Here is an 18401-nt window from a genome sequence, read left to right as displayed (position 1 = left end):
AACATGTTTGGCAATTCTAATCACAAATGAATGAAAACTATAGATATCCTTCTCTCCGGATCAGAGAATGTACACGGGTGAGGGGTGGGAAAGTTCCAGAAAATGATTAAACAAGGGAATGTAGATCACAGTGAGTGGGCAAATAGAACAACATGATGCAGGAATATTACATGAGAACATATTAAACTTGAGTATGCCGCCTGGCAATAGCAGAGGACGATGTTGAGTTGGAATCTTTCGGCGGAGTTGAGCGAATTGTCTGAAAATGTTGGAGAGGTTACTTCGGCCGGAGAACTTATTCATCCATACCGTATCCCCTCCACTACTTGAATTGGTTATCGCCGATGTTGCTCGAATACTTCTTCTCTGACTGTTCACACGCTGAAAAGCGGAAATCGAGGAGTGCGATGGTGATTTGACAGTATCGAACTTTGTGTTATTGTTGAATTTTTGAATTCGATCTTGAATTGGCGTACGGCACAGCGGACAGTGATCCATCATGTTACAGCAGTCAGAGCAGAAACCACTAAAATATATAATTTTTAACATAATTGAAACTTGTCGCGCTCAAAACAGTTTTTGACAAAACTCACTCATGATTGCAAGGTTCCAACTGTGTACTCGCTGGTGCCGCAAAACAAATTGTACAATAATCATCAGGAATATGCTCTTTTTCCAACTGCTCCAGTCTGACTCGTCTCGGAATTATAGTTCTCTGAGCAGTGGTGAGTCGACCGAATTCATTGAAATGTCTGAACGTTCTTCCAGGATTGAATTTGAATCGACTCGCTCCAAAGTTGAATCGACACTGTTGGAATGACATGAAACTGGCGGCAGCGAAGACACCTTCCGCAGGCTGTCGGTTACTCAAAAACTCGGTATTCGGTTCTCTCAATGGAATTCCATTCAAGAAGAAAACCACTTCTCCGGATGGAATATTGAGAAGAACTCCTATAACGTCTCCTGGTTGCCAGTTGTCATGTTCGTGTTTCTGGCTTTTTGCATTATACCAAACCAGTTGACGACATCCATCATATGCAACCGACGAGGCGTCATCTCCAATACCGTAACCCTCGTGATTCAAGAAACGAGATCTTTTCGTGGCGAGACCGATTTGCATCACACCGGAAGTCAGGACCGTCGCCTCGTAATACCATACACCGTCCATCACTTCGAATGTGCACCGAACCGATTCGAATGAGGAGACATCGCAACGCGCCTCGAGACCATCTGGCCCGATTTTCAGATATTCACTGACGTCTTCATGATTGAGCATTGCGTTGATTTGAGAAGTCTCACACGTTTCGTAAGAGTACGGGCGGTTGGGGAGAATGACTGGAAAGAATTAGAGAATTTTTTGGGTTTTTGTTGAAATGTTCCCTAATTCAAGCACGCCACGCTTCTTACAACCGCGCTCTACCGAAATCGAAGAATGCGAAAATGAGAGACACTGGAAAAAAGAAACGTTTTTCTTCGGTGGAGCGTTGTTGCATGGACTGTGCTGAGCTAATGAGATGTTATCATTATCTAGAAATTTGCAGATTTTAAGCTTTTTGCTGTTATAATATCAAATTTCTGCGATTTTTCGTTTTAATAAATAATTTTCCAAAGTTTTAGTCAGTTTTCGTTTCTAACTTACATATATTATCCAATGCCCATTGAGCACAGAATCCCTCTTGTTTCGCATTCCAATATCTCACGACATCCTCGTTTTTCAAGTATTCTTCCATTTTTAACAGTGGATGACTACCCGAATTATCCGAAAACATTTTGCTGATTGTTATCTGGTTTTCCCTCGTTTGAGCAAACTTCTCCAACGCCAACAGAGCGAACATTCTGACACTATGCGTGTTCTTTTCTTTCAGCGATTTTCCATACGCCGGCGGGAAATATGTCAGTCCGTAACTAATCATTTTCATCAGATATCCACGAATATTGTTATTAAATATGGTGACTGCGGCAGTTCCGGCCATTTTCTCGGCTAGCGATCCGAGTACAATACACATATTTTTGTGCCATGACGGAGGAAGATGCTTCGATTCAACAAAATCATCTGAGAGACCCAGAGAGTTAAGAAGAGTTTGAACGGATTCTTTGGAGGGGAGTGGACATTCGTCGAGGAATAATGATATTACTGCAGGGCCGAGAGGATCGTTTTCGGGGATCTGAAATTGAATATATAGAACGGAGAAATAGAGGAGGAGACGGACAGGAATATTTTAGTTTTTACTCCATATTTACTCTAGATTTTGACTATGAAAATTTTGAAAAACCGAGTTTCCGAAATTTTCAGAATTTCCGAAAAGAATAATTCGTAAAATTGCCTAGTTCCGGAATTGTTAGTTCCGCACATCCCTGGATATAGAGTACTTACTGTATAAATCAACGCTTTCACAACCAGCATCCATCCTTTCTCCTCATCGGCAATAAAATTCAGTTTGAGTAATGATTGCGGCGGCTCTTGTTCACTGAAAATAGGGAATGTTTGTGTGAAATGTGAAATTTAACCAATTTTGAACGATGGAAAGGGCTTTTGGTGAGAAAATCGGATTTCATTCGTCAAATCTCCAAAAAATTACAGAAAAACCGCGATTTTCGCATACTTGTCAAGGCCCGAAGAAACATTTCAACCGTTTCCGAATTTTTTGAATTTTTTTTTCGCGAAAAAGTCAAATTTTCGACTATCATTCAAAACTTGAAGAAATTCTGGAAAATCATCGGAAATTTTCACATTTTCGATGAAAAATTGAAACATTTTCAAAGAAATTGGTTTCTTTTTCGAATCTGGGCCTTGTCAAGAATGGAAAAACCCACGATTTTCGTTATTTTTATTACACGGAATTCAGACTAAACTGGTATAGAATACAACTAATTTTATCAACTTTTTTGTTCAAAAACTCTAATTTTTCCCGATTTTTCTCGTCGATTGCTTACTTATTGACTAACGTGCGAATAACTTCCAATGTTTCAATAATCAATTCCTTTATATCGTCTCGAACATCTCCATTTCCACCTTCTGATCGACTTCTATGCCCATATCTTCCGCCATTTGATATGTTATAATGATCACGTGGTGATGATGCGTTTCGAGCCTCCCGTCTACAAAATATTTTATGAAAAATGAAGCTTTAGAATTACTCACAATCGTTTGTTATTTCTTTTCCGTTCTTTTCTCCTTGCGCGTGCCTCACGGCTGATGCACGTGCCCATTCTGAAATAAATAAATAAAAGAATTATTATAGAAATTTATTTAATGAAATAGAAATAACAAACGAAGAGCCGGAATGTTTTTAAACAGTAGAAAAATATTTATTTTCAGGCGAAAATTGTGAATTTTTTGCGGTGGAAGAGTTTTGGCGGCGAGTTCGGCCATGGCGGCCATGGCGCGTTTTTGAGAAAAAAAAAGTTTCGAGGGGTTTTTGACAAAAAAGTAACTAAAATTGCAGAAAAATAAGTAGAAAATTCATTAGAGAGTAAGAATGTTGCAAGGATCGTTTTTGAATCTCTCGGGGGTCGCGAAACGCTGATTATAAATTTTGAATGTGCAAATCACAACTTTAATTGTACTGTGAAAAAAATAAAGTTTGGCCAAGGATTTTCAAAAAAAATTTTCGCGCCCAAAACGCTTTAGTGCATTGCACTTTTTAGCGATTTTTCAAGTTCTACTTCACTGGAGCTAGTTATTTTCTACTGTTAAACAGAAACCAGAAAATTCAAATTTTCTAAGAAGCTCCTCCCGAGTCACACAAAAACTGGGAAAGACGGGCGGTACGTAAAATGAACAATTGCCCTTTTTCTTCTTCTTTTGCTCTCAAAGAAGACGAATCCAAAAGTCAAAAATCATTCCGCTCAACTAACCTTAACCTCTTCTTCTTTGACTTCTACTCATGTGTTCTCGGAATCCCCCCGATCTTTCCAGTTAATTAATTTTCTAACAAAGTTAATTTGTGTGAGGACACTGGGGACATAGAAAATGAGTAGAAGTTCATTATATAGTGCAAGGTTACTCCTAGCGGAGAGAGGAAAAACAGAAAATTGACTTGAAATCCGTCATGAAATGATCGGCTTTGGTGTTATTCAAGCGTGTACTGACATAGCACACAGCTGTTTAAATAAGACAGATCAGACAAAATGTTGAAAAAGGTTTCTCTTTGAAAGGAGCAACCGAATCAGATAATGTTGGTCAAAAAATAAATAATAAATGCAATTTTGACCTTGTCCTCCTATACATTTCATTTCACACGTGATTCCTCACTTTCCGATAAATAATACACAAACATCGATTGATTGACTATTTATAGAGAGTGCAAAATGTCTCAATACTTTTTCTTACTGACTAACCAAAACAAGAAGAAAGCGGAAAAAAAGTAAGAAGAAGTGTCTAAGGGTGTGGGAAAAAGAGAGAGTGTTATTTCTTTGTAGAGAATATGAAGAGGAGGTGTGAGGAAGAAGACGAAAAAAAACATGAAGAAGTAGGAAAACCGGACAACAAATAGGATGTATGAGGAATTATTTTTCCTTTTTTAGCCGGTTTAAACCGTATTAATAGGATTAGATAGACTAGAAAGGGCTTTTCACAACATTGTTGTTTCTTTCAGATAAATACTATGATTTTAAACTAAAATATATGTTTTGGTCCGAAACTTGTCCCGAAACTATTATAACAACAGGAAAAAAAATATAAAATCAAGAATGTTTGTCCTCTCAGCTAATAGAATGTACATATGCAAAAGAAGAAGAAGAAGATGTGAATTATACTTTCTATTCGTTCTTTTCCTCTTTCCGTATGAATTGGATTGACAGGGGGAAAGAAAAGGACGCCTCTTCTTTATGGTTAACAGGAAAGAGACGAAGGAAGCCATTGGAATATAAAAAACGGATGAGAAAAGTTTTGGCGGTAGAAATAAAGCACTTTTTGAAACTAAAGTTTTTTTTAAATAAATTAATTTAATTCAAACGAAAAAAAAATCGACGAAAGAAACGGAAGTTTCTATAAGATTTTGGAAGAATTACTACGAGAACAAACACCGGTAGTGAAGCGGATGACGATAGTGTAATATGAAATCAGATGAAGAAAAAAGTGTCTGACGTCATCTGGACAGTTAGAAGACGTTGGAGAAGAGAAGAAAGCTAACAAACAGGTTCAAGGACGAAGATTCTAGAATCTCTACAGCTGACTCATTCGGGTAAGAAAATGGAGAGAAACCCCCACTATTAGTCTTTTAAAGAGCACTTTTGAGAGCAATTTAGGACAAGAAAAGGGTGGTGGGTTCTTTGAGTCGAGAATTGTGGAATTTTTGGTTTGTTACATTGAAATAACGGGAAATTTAAGTATTTTTGAACAAAAAATTTCAAAAGAACACTGTTTGCGGTCGCTTCGAAGTTGTGCAAATTCCCGTCACCGTAACCCATAAACCATTCGAAGAACTAAATTTCCACTACCTTAACAAAAAAGCCACACTACAAAACCTACAAAATCAACTGCCAACTAAACTTAAAAGTGACTTGACGAACGGATCAAAAAGGTCAAAATGAGAGCAAGTAAACAGTTTCCAAAACCTTCTCTTTATATTTGATTAGCGAGCAAGTTTTCCTTCAAAAGTGATCAAAGTGGCGAAAAGAGAAATCTGTGCCAATTTGAAACGGCTGAAGGGAGTCGGAAAGGATGTGGCAGTGCAACTGACAAAACAGAGTCATTAGAAAAGAGAGTAAGAGAGATAAGAGTTTTAGAGAGATAGGGGAAGAGAAAAGGATGAGGAGAAGAAGAAGAACTTGTTGACAGAAAAAGAGAAAGATCTCTTGGCGAGAAATCACCACTTGGTGTAAAAGTTCAGAAGTTCTCTCTTAAGTGTCTAGTAGTTAACAGAATCTTCGGAAGTCTAGTATCTAGTTGATCCGCAGCAGGATCTTAAAATTAGATCAAATTCCAATACCCGCCCTATCGATAATTGTAGAGTCTAGTCCAACCAAAACTACGGTTTGTACAGTAGAGAGACTCCTCTCCAAAAATTGAAACCAAATAGGTTCTTACCTATTTCTTACTCTTAAGTTAGCAAAAAGACAAACAACGTATCTCTTTTTTAACTAACAGATGTTAAGCACCGCCCACTTTCACTACCGCGGTGTTATTGCAGTAAAAGGAAATATGTTTGCTCTTTTTCAAAACTATTTTCATAACAATAATAATATCGAGAGGAGGGAGAATAACAACATATCGATGGCAAATATGAGAGCGCGAGAAAGAAGAAGACTACATGTGTGTGTATATGTATGTATCACATTTTAGCAGACTTGCAACGGGCCGGGCCGGGCCGGGCCGGGCCGGGCCGGAATGAAAATTTCCAGGGCCCGGCCCGGCCCGGCCCGGTCGGCCCGGAAGTTCAGTACTGAAAAAAATTCAAATTTTTTTTTCGAAAATTTCCCGATTTTTTTTGAAAAATATTTTTTAAAAACAATTTTTTGTAGGCTTCGAAGGTTTTTGAAAAATATACTTGAGGAAAAATATGAAAAATTTTCAGAAAATAAATTTTTGGACAAAAAATTGTAGTGAAAAAAGTTCAAAAATTCAAATCCGGGCCGACCGGGCCGGGCCGGGCCGGAGCTTTCTCGGCCCGGCCCGGAATCTTGCAAGTCTGCATTTTAGGTGTGGCAGGTCAAATAGAATGTATAGAGAGAATGTGAGATAGTAGAAGAACGGTAAAAAAAGAGGATGAGCAAGGTGTTTCTTCCCGCTGAACCATTTGCTTCTATATTTATCCATATTTTACCAACTAAAGACACAAAAATAGAAAAAAAACATGACAAAACGGAGTGCTCAAAAAGAATTTCTGCAGAGATCACCATGGTAGCGAATAGGAAACACATGTTGACTTTTTTGAAAACGAAAAGGCTTTTTGAGAAAAAAATGAGCTAGATTTTTCAAAGGATGATCGCTGTCAAAAAATTGAACAACTTTTTTGATCGAAATCAGTCTCGTCCAACCCACACAGTCTTGTGAAAAACACTGTTCCATATCAGGCACGTGTTTTTCAATTTTTGTATGTATTTGATAAGAAATGTACAATGTAAAATAAGACACAGTTCTTTTCCGTTTCGGTATAGCGCGGTTGTGTACAGGAATTGTTCGGAAAATCTTTGGTAATTTCTACAATATGGATATGCGGACATATGTATTATACACCCTTTCAATATACAGTAATGAACATAATTCTGACAACTTTGACCTTTTTAAGTAGTTACAACTTTGAGAATGTGTTACGGTTCCGCTGATTGCCCCATCTTGAAAGTTTATAATGGATCATGAAGATTAAAAGTAGAGCTCCATTTTTGTAGTTGACAACTGTTTTGTACGTACACTCCATACAGAGTTATGGTCATTTTAAAAGGACAGCTCAAAAATCGCACTGAAATTGGTCGATCTGAGAGAGAAATTACTGTGTCAAAACGTAACTTGCTAGGAAGCGCTCGTACAAAAAAGTTGTCAACTACAAAAATGGAGCACTGCTTTTGATCTGTATAATCCATTAAACATTTTACACAGTGGGACGATCAGTGATACCATTTCACCCTCTCAAACCTGGACATTTTCAACTGAAAATGGCCAAAGTTGTTAGAATTATGGCCATTAGTGTATGTTCATCTTCATACTAATATTTATGGAATTCACAGCAAAAATCAGAGATTCATTGAATGCGGAGATATGAATACTTATAAATAAGTTACTTAGTAGAACTGTGTTCAAAATTGTGCAACTGTAGAAAATCAGGAATCGTAGAGATACGAACTTTTGAAAAAGTTAATTTGAAAACTCTAGAAACAAATGTGAGACACTTGAAAAATTATAAATTCTCGGTGTACAAAACCTGCAAAGATCAGTTATTGCAAAAAAACTACACCTGACAAGAGAGCCCTCTTGTCTATGCCATAGTTGCTGCACTGTCCAGAGCCTTCTTCCTCTTTCATCTTCTCTCTCTTCTCTTCTCTATTTGACCGGTTTTCCGGTCTCCTCTCTCTTTTCCCACACCTTTCTCCTCTTCCTCATCGTTTTCTCCGTTTTCTGTCGATCTATATATCGACGAGAGAGCATCGAATCACGCGAAACACAGAGTACATGGGCGCCGCTCTCCGCCGCGCATATGACGCAAATACGTGAACGGCAGCATGCGGAAATGAGCGGAATGGAATAATGGGGAGAGAAAAACCTGAGACTTGAACTCTGAATGACAAGAAATTCGGTTAGGGAATCGAATTGACAAAAAGAGGGGAAAACTAGAAGATCAGCGGGTTAGAGACAACAAAAGCTGGATTTTTATTTGATTGAAATTTTTGGTAAAAAAAGAGGATGAGCAAGGTGTTTCTTCCCGCTGAACCATTTGCTTCTATATTTATCCATATTTTACCAACTAAAGACACAAAAATAGAAAAAAAACATGACAAAACGGAGTGCTCAAAAAGAATTTCTGCAGAGATCACCATGGTAGCGAATAGGAAACACATGTTGACTTTTTTGAAAACGAAAAGGCTTTTTGAGAAAAAAATGAGCTAGATTTTTCAAAGGATGATCGCTGTCAAAAAATTGAACAACTTTTTTGATCGAAATCAGTCTCGTCCAACCCACACAGTCTTGTGAAAAACACTGTTCCATATCAGGCACGTGTTTTTCAATTTTTGTATGTATTTGATAAGAAATGTACAATGTAAAATAAGACACAGTTCTTTTCCGTTTCGGTATAGCGCGGTTGTGTACAGGAATTGTTCGGAAAATCTTTGGTAATTTCTACAATATGGATATGCGGACATATGTATTATACACCCTTTCAATATACAGTAATGAACATAATTCTGACAACTTTGACCTTTTTAAGTAGTTACAACTTTGAGAATGTGTTACGGTTCCGCTGATTGCCCCATCTTGAAAGTTTATAATGGATCATGAAGATTAAAAGTAGAGCTCCATTTTTGTAGTTGACAACTGTTTTGTACGTACACTCCATACAGAGTTATGGTCATTTTAAAAGGACAGCTCAAAAATCGCACTGAAATTGGTCGATCTGAGAGAGAAATTACTGTGTCAAAACGTAACTTGCTAGGAAGCGCTCGTACAAAAAAGTTGTCAACTACAAAAATGGAGCACTGCTTTTGATCTGTATAATCCATTAAACATTTTACACAGTGGGACGATCAGTGATACCATTTCACCCTCTCAAACCTGGACATTTTCAACTGAAAATGGCCAAAGTTGTTAGAATTATGGCCATTAGTGTATGTTCATCTTCATACTAATATTTATGGAATTCACAGCAAAAATCAGAGATTCATTGAATGCGGAGATATGAATACTTATAAATAAGTTACTTAGTAGAACTGTGTTCAAAATTGTGCAACTGTAGAAAATCAGGAATCGTAGAGATACGAACTTTTGAAAAAGTTAATTTGAAAACTCTAGAAACAAATGTGAGACACTTGAAAAATTATAAATTCTCGGTGTACAAAACCTGCAAAGATCAGTTATTGCAAAAAAACTACACCTGACAAGAGAGCCCTCTTGTCTATGCCATAGTTGCTGCACTGTCCAGAGCCTTCTTCCTCTTTCATCTTCTCTCTCTTCTCTTCTCTATTTGACCGGTTTTCCGGTCTCCTCTCTCTTTTCCCACACCTTTCTCCTCTTCCTCATCGTTTTCTCCGTTTTCTGTCGATCTATATATCGACGAGAGAGCATCGAATCACGCGAAACACAGAGTACATGGGCGCCGCTCTCCGCCGCGCATATGACGCAAATACGTGAACGGCAGCATGCGGAAATGAGCGGAATGGAATAATGGGGAGAGAAAAACCTGAGACTTGAACTCTGAATGACAAGAAATTCGGTTAGGGAATCGAATTGACAAAAAGAGGGGAAAACTAGAAGATCAGCGGGTTAGAGACAACAAAAGCTGGATTTTTATTTGATTGAAATTTTTGAAGTTTCAAGAGAGATCGTGAGAACAAGTGGATAGAAGGAACAGCTCTTGAACAAGCTGTATACCGATATTCTCTTCATTGAATTGAAAATATTTTCGGTACTGAAAAATCATTGTAGGACTAACGATTGTTCAATGACTATACTCATTACTATAGTTAGCATTAGACAAGTAAGAGCTGGTGAGCACAATGAAAAAGATATTCATACGATTATAGCATCGAGACGTGTTGTCTAGACAGCAACTCTTTGGGGAGTCGACTAATATTTTGGAGTAATTCAAAGAATTTGTTATGATCATGATAAAACAGGTTTGAAAAACAAGAAAGCATATCCATATAGATGATAGTAAAACGTAAAAAATCGACTAGAAATCTGAACTGATTACTTTTATACCTTATGACCAAAAAAGGGAGCAAAAAGTTTCTCAAAAAGGGAGCAAAAGTCTGATGAAAACTCCCACAAGATTGATGTATCGAGCAAGTTGTACATTTTTTTTGATTAAAACTTTTATGGGTTGAGTTCAACTTCTTGATTTATTTTGGTTTTTTGTCTTCTGTGGAGTCTCAAGTACATAACAGGGAATGTCTAGACTTTTCGAGTAGTTTTTTTTTGATTTATTTCAAAGTTTTGAAATTCTTGGAAGCGGGACCACACTGGCATACGGTTTTCTTCAGACTTGTCACGGGCCGGGCCGGGCCGGACCGGGCCGAAATCAGGAAAAATTTTGGCCCGGCCCGGCCCGGCGGGCCAAACTCAGGAAAAATCTCGGCCCGGCCCGGCCCGGCCAGGCTCTTTTGAAACATGTTGAGTTTTTGATTTTTTTTTTTGGAAATTTTAGGAAAAATGTGAATATGTATGATAATTAAGGCATTTTTACTCTATTTTTTCGAAAAATTTCAAACAAAATTTGGTAAAAACGGGTTCCCATTTTTTGAAATCAAGAAAAATCTCGGCCCGGCCCGAGGCCCGGCCCGGGCCGGCCCGATTTTTGACAAGTCTGGTTTTCTTAACAATAGAAAGGTAGATCAGAGGAAACTGATGTTTTTTCATCGACAAGATTATAAAAATTAGAAAGTGTGCAACTTTGTACATATGTAAACTTCTTCTAGATGACATTGAGATCTATCACTATTGATAGAAAACTCTAGACTTCAACAAAGAAGTTAGTATATAATTCTAAATGAAAGCTGACACAGTTGTTGTTTTCCTCTCACAATACGCCCTATATAGTCTAGACCCATTATCCCCTCGGGCTCCCTATTCCCCATTCATTTCTCTTAAAACCAACCCAAAATAGTCGCACCAGAGTCGATCAACAATTGAACACTTGCAATTATGATCGTGCAAATGAGTGGTGTCGGGTGAAAACTCTCCGGCCAACGCGTTTATATATTGTGAGACGTTGTCGAAGAGACGCAGATCTGCTAAACCGGCAAATGCCATTTGGAGAGATCTGAAATCTATAGGAAATGAGTGCTTGGCAAAGAATGAGGTGAGGAAAACTATAAAGAATAGTAGTAGTGGGGTACTTGGGACCGGAATGAGTAATATATAGGAATGAATGGGCAAAAGAAAAAAAAACATGTCTGGAACAGGAACATTACTTTTTATCGGAATAATCAAGGAATCGAAACGGAATTGGTTGAAACTAGTTGAACTACTGGCATGAAATATTGACGGTTATGAGAAAAGATTTTTGAGGCAACTAATAGGCATACAGAGGCAGCTTTTCACATATCGCGCTATAACAACAATTAGCAAATAAGGCACATAGGTTGTTTCTGAATGATTCACTATTCCTGCCCATTCCACCTTTCACAGTATTATCGATTCCAGAACACTTATCAGGGGGTGTTAAAGGCGCATCTAATTTGTTCAAAAAACTGGCCAACATGTGACAGTTGAAAACGAAATAGTATTGAAGAGATTGAGAGACACAAAGAGTTAGAGAAGGAGGACAGTGTTATCTCTATCAAATCACTTCTTGTTTGTGACATTGAGACAAAATGTTAGTGGCGGGTTAAATATTTTTTCTGTATCGGTTAGATAAGAAGTCGCCACGTGAGTCATAAACATGGTAGAAATAGTAAGTTCGAAAGCATCATCACTTTTGAAGAGGTCATCTTGTACGAAGTAGTACATACACATTATTCAGATTAGCTTTACAATTGGGAAGAAATTTCATGAATACTCAGGAGAGCTGAACAATGAGAATGGGCGGGACGTGAGAGGAGACTTTAAGTACAACTGTTATATTGGAAGATCTAAATGTCGAAACGAAAAACAATGAATATTTCTGACAAGGAAGATTACGGTAAAATTCTTTTTTTCTTATAATGATAGCACTCTTCTGAGAAATTGTTCTTGAAAAGCAAGTTGTGAAAACTACCCGAAAATTCCACAGTGATTATACAATTTTTACGTTTAGAAGCTGAAAACAGAAAGAAGACTTATGTGTTTTCGAGAAGGATATATTATGAACATTTAATGTTGGCCTAGGAAATCGACGAATTGACAAAGGATGTCCTGGCGTTACGGATTGTCACAGATTTTGTTGGGTGCATAGATCAAAACGTATGCTTCTCTTTTGGAGCTGCTATTTTTTTTATACAGGGACCACTCTAGGGTTTTACAGTCGTTGACTGGCTGTGACTAATTGGCACTGAAATTGATCGATTCCTGGGAAAAATAACTTCTCTGGTCCATAGAAGGGCTCTAACAGAAGAAGAAATATAGATCCACTAAAAGTGAACCAAACTGAACTTATCCTTCTACTTTACTTGAAAGAAAAATACTAGTTCTATCGGCAAAAACACAGAAAGTACAATTTCAGCCATAATGTTCTTAAAATAGAAACGAACATCGTTCTTCCAAATAACAATGAAGTACAATAAGCAAAAAATGTGAGTCATTTTATTATTCAACGACGACGACGACGACGACGACTGCTGTTTTTTATTGTTGACCAACAAGGAAAAATAATGGAATGAACGGAAGAATAGAGAGTCCAACTGAAAAACAACCGAAATTTGACCTACTTAGGAGAACTGGTCAGACTAGAAGAAAAATTGTCTCCAAAAATAGGTTCAGTAAACATTCAATGAGCACGAAAAGTTCAGATTCCTAAAGCAGAAAATTTCCGCACCTTTAAATACAAATCCATGTGATTCATGCTTTCTGGTGTCCTTTTCTCCATTTTGGGAGACCAAAAAGTGGAAGAATTTTCACTACTCAGGAGAGACATAGGACATGTGCACTTGGACCATTCTCCTCTTTTTCCGCGCACTTTTTGTAATTAGAATGAAGTGATCGAGCAAAAAGATAGTTGCACTTCGTGCAAGGATAATGGACCGCGAAATTCAAGAGAGTTGGGAGGAATGAAGAGGACGAAGAGACTAGATGAAATTGATACTAAGGATCCGGGGACTTATTGAAAATACAAGAGAAAAATTGGGATTTCGTATGAAAATTATGATTTTCTAACATTTTTCAGTGGTTTTTGTATCAGAAGGCAGAAAAGTATCGGAAAAAACTAAATTCTTCGATTTCTAGACCAATTAAAAGTTCCGTCATTTTTCATCGGCCTACAAAATTCGCTCCTTGTGATCTACGCTCAATTTCATTTCGCAAGCTCAGTTTTAATTATAATTACTGGTGTTTTCGCATGAAAAACTGAAAAACACCTTTAAAAATATCAAATATGGTATAAAGGTAAATAGAACTTTATAAAAATGTTTACCCGCAAAACCAGTGTAATTAGAATTTAAACTGTACCCTGAACTTGCGCAAAGAAATTGAGCGCGTCGTAGATCATACGGCGGCGACTCTTGCGGGTCGTTGAAAAATATCGGCCTACATTATTACATCTCCCTGCTTTCTGGAATTCCTAATTAAAAATCTTCTTTCTCTCTTCTTCCACAACCATCAACATTTTGATGTTTTGACCAATGGTCCGTCCGTAGTCCGCCCAGTTGTTTGTTGTTGTTGACATTTTTGAACGGAGAAGAGAAAATTGGTCGGAAAATAATAGAAAAGAGAAGAGAAACGCGTTCGGGGTGTAAAAAATAAATGGAAATGAGATGATGATTGAGCGGGAGAAATGTATAACCTTTTTTAATTTCAGACAGACGAAAGTATAGGAAATTGATAGAAAGGTACAACAGTTTCCATATTTGTCAATGTCTTATGGAATATCTGAAAGTTTTGTCTCTCTTGAAAGCCATAGGATTACTGACTGTGACAGTAAACCAGCTTTCTCGGTCAAAAAATTGAAGATTAAAAATAGAGCCATTAAAATTCTGAAATTTTATCACTAAAAAAATTGCCGAACTAATAAAAAATATCACAGTGGCGAGGGATGATTTCAATCGAAATATTTAACGATGTTCTTCGCCATAACGTCTCCTTCAGAAATGACGAAAGCGTGCTCACAATCGTGCTCATCAAGAGTTACTTGTGCCTCACCAAGTCGCTCTATCATCGAATGTCCTGAAAAATAATGATAATGTGTTAGAGGGGAATTGAACTCAAAACCATAGTTGCAAACCGGGTCGGCGCGTAACTCGCTCAAAAGGCTATGTTATGGGCTGGAAAACATACCAAAATGTAGATCTCGGCGAATTCTGTACCTGTGACTTACTACGGGCTGGACGGCGGATTGTTAATGCGCCACGCGCGAAAAAGAGTGTCAATAGACACCAAAATGGTTAAAAAAAAACCATTCTAGCCCGGCCCGCGACACATTAACGATCCTAAATCCGGCCCGCAGTAAGCCACTCGCCGAGATCAACATTTTGGTATATTTTTCAGCAAACATTTGCCTTTTGAGCGAGTTACGCGCCGGGCCGTTTCAGCCCGGTTTGCAAGTATGCTACAAATGTTAATATATTCTATTGACAAACCATGTTCGACAGGACACCATCCATCTTTGAGTCCATAATAAAAGTGAACGACTTCTTGATTCTTGAGAAGCCTTTCGTCTAAATCCAAAACAATATCCAACTCATCATTCGACATATGCACAATATTCCTGAAAACGTCCATGTGAACCAGTTCGACAGCGGCGTCCACTATTTCCGGAGGAGTCTGTTATTAATAATTCTTAATTGTTCAGTGTCTGAAATCCTACATTCGGATGGCGAAGATTCAAACCGACGAGGAACTTTTTGATGGCAGCAGGCAAATAGTCTACCCACCAACATATCGATTTTGTCAGCCAATCGTGATGGTTTAGGGTCTGGAAAGATGAGATTCGAATAAGAAAGAGTGGGGGGAAGGGGGTCGTGGAAGAAAACGTTTTAAAGAAATATTTCGACGCTCTCTGATCAGAATTTTTCAAGAAATCGGGTTTTTGACAAAAAAAAACCATTTTTGTTCAATTATTCTGCGTCCACGCTTCTTCCGACCGCGCTCTACCGAAACCGAAGAAAATAGTGTGCGAAATTGAGAGACTCAGAGAGAAAGAGACATTTCTCAAGAGGATTACGGCGGAGCGCAGTTGTAAGAACTGCGGCGAGCTTATATACCAGAGTTGCAACGGGCTGGTCCGGGCCGAAATCAGAATTTCTCCTGCTCGGCCCGGCTCCATCGAACACAACTGCTCCCAAATTTCAACGTTTTTCGGTACATTTTAATAGAAATTCTCCTCGTCATGCACATGAAAGAAATATTGTCAAAAAATTTCAAGAATAAAATCGAAAAATGAACATCCATGAGCAGACGAGGGTACTGAAAAATTGCACGACGAGAAGCGATTTTTGGTATTTTGAGGTCTTATATTGCAAATATGATTTCTACCGGAAGTTACTGTTGCATTTATTTCTCACTAGCGCATACCGCTAAAGTTCTCTGCAATTTCTGACCATTCGGCGATGTTGCCATATGGACAATCGTTGGGAACAGTCCGACGGCTTTTTCCACGTGGAATCCTTCTTTGATAACATCTGGAAGGATACGTAACATCATATACGATCCTATACTATGTCCGAGAATATACAATTGTTTCCCACGTGGTAAGTGCTCCTTCACGAATGAAAGCTTGTGGGAGACTTGTTCTTCGAGAGAGATTCGGTCTGGAAATTGCATGGAATTTCAGAATTTTAGAAATTGAGCATTTCAACCGTGAAACGCACCATGATTCCGATGTTCGCCGTCCGAATTCAAGTGGTCTGGCATTCGAACGTGATTCAGACTCGATACTGTATAGAATAAATATCGATTCTTCGTCTGCTCGATTTCCTCGTCTCGTTTCATCAAATTCTGAAGCACTTCTCGTCCGAAATGAGCGTAGAACCCTTCGTTTCCTGGGTTTCCTAGAAGAATTTGATTTGGGAAAAGTTTTGACGAGAAGAGCTATTTTCCCGAAATTTTTTTTTTCGACAATAACTTTTGAAAAGAGAGTTTTTGGGACATTTTGAACTATGAATCTAGTAAATTGACGAATTTACGTAGTCTTACTGTGAATTTATTGAGAAAAAAACTTGAAATGATTTTCAGGGTCTTAAAATTTTAAAAATTTCACCCGGACAGCGCCCCGTCGCAAACGAGAGAGTATTTTTCGAGCCCACACATACCTTTTATCATTTTTGACCTATTTTCGCTGATTTTCATCATTTTCATAGAAATTTATTATGAAAAACAGGGATAAAAGGCCAAGATCGGTGAAAATACGAGTCTGCGCGAAAAATTAATCTGTGTCTCTCGCCGATACTATCACGTTTGCGGTAAGCCGCACTTGTAAGACGGGAATTAAGAAATTGATTCGGAAAATTGGAATTTTGAAATAAATCTGCTTCACTCTGCTTATTCAACCTAGAAAACGTTAGCAGCGCGCCAAAGGCACGCCAGTATCATCTCGAATTTCTTGAAACTCTGAAAAATCACCTGGAATCATGAGAATCACCACCCGATTCTCGCCTTGATTTTTAGATGGAATCTTCAACATTTCATCTGAAATATCCGATCCCATTACGGACATTTTCGTCCACTTCCCAGCCACCCGAACCCATTCGACTTTACGGAGAATTGAGGTCATCTGACGTTGAAATGGGGGAAAATTTGAGCAGTATATGGGAGTTAGTGAATTTAGAGAATTATGGTTAGGAGAAATCAACCCGTCAAATGTTTGAGTAATTCGTGAAGAGTAAAAAAGGATTAAATGAAAAGTGTATCATGAAAATAGTTTGGAGTTAAGATAAATTTTTTGGAAAAAAGTGTAAAAATAACATTAAAACAGAATAATTATATTGAATTGACTTCTCGAGACGAGGATTTGGGAGAAAAGAAGCAGAGGAAGAGAAGATGAAGATCGATTTGGTGGAAATGATAGAAGACGGAGAGTAGATTGCTAACGCTCGCCTGAAATGTGAGAGATATTTTTGAAAATATTTCATTTTTTATCATACTTGTCAAATGACGGGCCGGGCCTGAAAAGCTTCGGCCCGGGCCCGGCCCGTCAGGCCCGTCTTGTCAGGGATATGGGATTTTTGAGAAAAATTTTCAATTTTTTTTCAATTTTTCATTTTTCATTCGGACAAATAGACAAATAGACATTCATATTATCTTTACTATTAACAAACGCAAACGGCTGTATGTTTGTGTGTCTGTCGCCGATCCTACCGCCCTTCCTACTGAACCGATTTTCTTCAAAGTTGGACCAAAATATCAGAAATTTTCTCTTAATGATGCCCGTCTATTTTTTTTAGTTAGAATAGGTCTCGACTAGGTCACTAGGTGAAAAAACGTGGTTTTCAAGCTTTACAGTGGCTTTCGTTTCCGAAATAGGGAAATAGGAGTTCACGGGGGAAATAATTATATAACATTTTCTTTCTTCAAATGAATTCATTTCTTCAAATTTTCAACACCTAGAAGGGTGGTGTAGAAAAGGAGGTTGAGCAGCCGTTAGGCTGCGTTAACCGACTGGTTCTATAAGAAACACCTGAGTTCATCTTAGTACACCTTTAATCAAATTTGGAAAAAAAAATTGAAAAACAAATTCCCTCCAAAAAGACGGTCCTGACGGGCCGGGCCGGGCTTCGGGCCGGGCCTGAAGTTTTGAAAAAAAAGCCCGGCCCGGCCCGGCCCTTGACAAGCATGATTTTTATTATTCTTTAGCAAAAAAAACTCCAATCTTTATAGTTTTGAAAAGATATAATAAAAACAATGGCTTTGCCTCGATTGTATTGATATCTGGCCCAAAACACTGGCGTGCCTTCGGCGCCTGTTTTCCCAATAATTCTTACTCTTTTGAGCGATAGCACGATTGTATCCTCCTCTCTCTGGATCATAGTCTTTTCGGTATTCGTCACGAACTTGTCCACCGTGTTTTCCTCTTCCATACTGACGTCCTTCAACAAAGCCAGCATCCCAATCGGCACGAATCACACGATCATCCATTCGAGTGTTTGAGATGTTCTGGAGAGCTAACTCGGCGTCCTCACGA

General features: G+C 38.2%; 3 protein-coding genes across 3 annotated transcripts; all 3 read right to left on the bottom strand.

The window, feature by feature from the left end:
- Positions 1-181: 181 nt before the first annotated feature.
- GCK72_000003 (uncharacterized protein) lies at positions 182-11404 on the bottom strand (the record flags this gene model as incomplete). Its single annotated transcript, XM_053722216.1, has 8 exons — positions 182-259; positions 310-526; positions 594-1335; positions 1640-2165; positions 2375-2468; positions 2935-3099; positions 3143-3211; positions 11250-11404. 8 exons carry the CDS (start codon positions 11402-11404, stop codon positions 182-184), a joined length of 2046 nt encoding a protein of 681 aa, XP_053590861.1.
- A 2920-nt stretch (positions 11405-14324) lies between these two features.
- GCK72_000002 (uncharacterized protein) lies at positions 14325-16994 on the bottom strand (the record flags this gene model as incomplete). The annotated part of the gene is made up of 6 exons (XM_003100617.2): positions 14325-14449; positions 14863-15046; positions 15090-15197; positions 15797-16032; positions 16093-16272; positions 16844-16994. 6 exons carry the CDS (start codon positions 16992-16994, stop codon positions 14325-14327), a joined length of 984 nt encoding a protein of 327 aa, XP_003100665.2.
- A 312-nt stretch (positions 16995-17306) lies between these two features.
- GCK72_000001 (uncharacterized protein) lies at positions 17307-18401 on the bottom strand (the record flags this gene model as incomplete). The annotated part of the gene is made up of 2 exons (XM_053722215.1): positions 17307-17317; positions 18202-18401. Coding segments are annotated over 2 exons (211 nt in total), but the record flags the coding sequence as incomplete, so codon positions are not given.

This window comes from Caenorhabditis remanei, chromosome I (assembly GCF_010183535.1).
Source record: "Caenorhabditis remanei strain PX506 chromosome I, whole genome shotgun sequence".
NCBI lineage: Eukaryota > Metazoa > Nematoda > Chromadorea > Rhabditida > Rhabditidae > Caenorhabditis > Caenorhabditis remanei.
The sequence above is the reverse complement of the archived record's forward strand: the minus strand, read 5'-3'. Positions and strand labels throughout refer to the sequence as shown.